Below are 2,741 nucleotides of genomic sequence, written 5' to 3' on the forward strand. Positions count from 1 at the left end.
ACTGTGGAGATTTACAGCACTCCAGTAAAAATAACTAAAAGTGCCCCGAGGTAATCACTGAACAGAAAGTATAGCATCAACGGTCGACCCAAAATAAACACATGACAGTCGATGTGTTCACAGCAACCACTAATTGAAATCAGAGATACACCCAAAATTCGAGAAATATCCACACTATTTTGTATTCTGGTATCATCTGTGGAGACATAAAACATGTATTCTTTTGAAGGGGGACGCCAAGTACCTGCAGGAGAAGATTATCTAACAGACCAGACTCCTGTAAGTCAGAGCATCTGGAGTCAGCCTTCACCGTCCGATCAGTTCTCCAGCTCGGTGTAGAGGTAAGACCTGATCATGAGGGGGATTTAAAGGGAATCAGCCTCAAAGATGCACAGCTTCCAGGCATCAGAAGTGACACCAGTAGTCATCTTTCCACATAGTTGTCAAGGAAATTTGAAAGGAACTTTTGAAATCTTACATAAAACAGAAACTGCAAAGGAGACTTGTCTCAATGAGCTGCTTTGGAGCAAATAAAGGTGGCGTAGTGTGGTCAGAAGGTGGCGATGTAGGCCACATTACACATGGCTGGAATAAGCAGCACAGCAGAGGATGCTGGAAACAAAACCAAGAAACCTCAAAGAAGAAGATGAAACGAACTAAACTTTGGCATCTGTGAGAGAAAAATGGAGATAAGTCTTTAGAGATCAGGAAAGTAGTAATTATTCTTTCAGGTCAGCCGGCCATGTTTAAAGCTGTAAAGAGAAGACGGCAAAAGAAGCAGAAGCTGATCCATGAGTTAAACGTTCACTGCATCCAGGATGTTTCCATTTACCATGAAACTGTTGTCTAAAGAAAATCAAAATCCACCTCAAGTGAGTGTTGAATTGAGAAGCTTTTTCAGACTTTCCATCAAACTGTTTTAATGCAGGACTTCAGAATGTGCATTAAAACACATTATGACAAGTGGCAAATTTAGAAGTGCCTTTAATCTGCATTCCCTCTAATGTCCAGCAGGGGGCGACCTCTCTGGTTGCAAAAAAACATCTTATTACATAGAAGTCTATGAGAAAATGAACCTACTTCTCCCTTAATTTCTTACCTCAGAAAACAACTTCTAAATGAGTTTATTGTCTCAATTGATGGCTTTAAATCTCCTTCAGTGCATCCTGATCATTTTGTAAATGAAGGAATAAAACGAATGATAAAGTAGAAAATGCTTCAGGGAGCTGACGGGTCACTAGTGTGTTCGTAGTTTTTCTCAAGTTCTCAGATCGACTCTTCACATGTCACAACTGGTTTGCATCAAAAGATGGCGATAAGGCCTCAGTACGGTACTTAACAAACCAGCTGATGTCACTGTGACTGCATCCATCTTTTATACTTCATCTACACTCCAGGTTGCATCGTGACTCTTCATTACACTCTGCTGTAATCACATTTTAAACACTGTGATTATGCTGATGTGTTTGTCTGGTCATTTTCTAACAACATTACATCATAGAAATAAACAGGTTTTTATGTGTTTATGCATCCTTCTATATAAAACTAGTGATTCAGAGACAATTTACTGATGCTTAATGTAATTAATAAACCTTATAGCTTTGTGTTTATGGTATTATTACCATTGGGATAACCCTGCTACATTTACAGTGATGCTGATTACCTAAAAAAAAATAAAAATAAACTCAGAAAATCTAAAAAATCTCTTTCCGTAGCTAACTGTTTATTTAATTTCTAATATGTCTAATATGTCTACCTCTTCCAGCAAAAAACTGATAATAATAATAATGATCTAACTGCTATCTTGTGCTATTAGTTTTGGCATTAGGTCGCTAAATCTATATTATTTTATGCTATTATTTTCTTGTATGTTTAGATTTCTTTCAAAATAATACCATCAAATGAGCCAGCAGCCTATCTGCCACTCTGCCCTTTGTTCAATTTAAACCCAACAGGTTTGTACACGTTACTCCAGCTGGCAGATACATCGTCAACCTCATGTCAAAGCTGTGCATTTAAAATAAACTGCAGCGGTTACAAACGCTGCCAGCTCCAGAAAACATGTCGGCATTAGTGGAGCACCTGCAGATTTAAACTCTGATGTGCCACGTAGGTCTGAAACTGTTTCATTCTTTTATCTCCTTCTCAGGATTTCCTCCTGCAAATCTGAGAAAGGGGAACTGGGACAGAGGTTCTAACAACTTGTGTGTGTGTGTGTGTGTGTGTGTGTGTGTGTGTGTGTGTGTGTGTGTGTGTGTGTGTGTGTGTGTGCAGAGATATTGTTTGTGCAACGCTCCTCATGAGTCTTTGCTTCGTGGCAGACATGCGAGAGGACCGAGAACTTGTGACTACAGTAGCTCATCGTAAGCGTTCTGAAGGATCAGACGTTTGATTGAGAGCGAAACGTGGGTTGTTCGATGCAGCGAGCCACTCTGCAGCGAGTCATTGCGAAACTGGCCGCGCATCTTCACATGGACGGAGCTGCTTCTGGATTCAGCAGGATCTGATCATGGTTGGAGTGACTCAGACAGAAACCACGTCGCCGTCCTTAGAGCCAGAACGCAAGGTCACAGAAGAATCGAGAGGTTACTGCGTGCCTGGTTGAAGACTCACTCGTTTTCACTACTTGTGTTGTAGCTGTGAATCAGCTGGATGTCAAAACTACATCTATCTGTTGGTGAACTCTGTTCTGTATTTATGTGCCAAATGAGATGCATTAAATATGCTGAGGCCCGCGTTGA

At 40.5% G+C, this 2,741-nt stretch overlaps 1 protein-coding gene across 2 annotated transcripts in view; it reads left to right on the forward strand.

Annotated features, from left to right (window-relative positions):
- Positions 1-2,741, forward strand: part of engl (endoglin, like) — a 22,338-nt gene extending 19,597 nt beyond the window's left edge. Inside the window, exons 16-17 of one of the 2 annotated variants that reach the window (XM_008301331.1) lie at positions 230-341; positions 2,150-2,741. In XM_008301331.1, coding sequence (XP_008299553.1) covers positions 230-339 — 110 coding nt within the window. In that variant the 3' untranslated portion in view covers positions 340-341; positions 2,150-2,741. The remainder of the gene's footprint in view (positions 1-229; positions 342-2,149) is intronic. The other variant, XM_008301332.1, reaches the window with a different exon arrangement.

The sequence above is a fragment of the Stegastes partitus genome, unplaced genomic scaffold (genome assembly GCF_000690725.1).
Source record: "Stegastes partitus isolate 25-593 unplaced genomic scaffold, Stegastes_partitus-1.0.2 Scaffold1660, whole genome shotgun sequence".
In the NCBI taxonomy this organism is placed as follows: Eukaryota; Metazoa; Chordata; class Actinopteri; family Pomacentridae; genus Stegastes; species Stegastes partitus.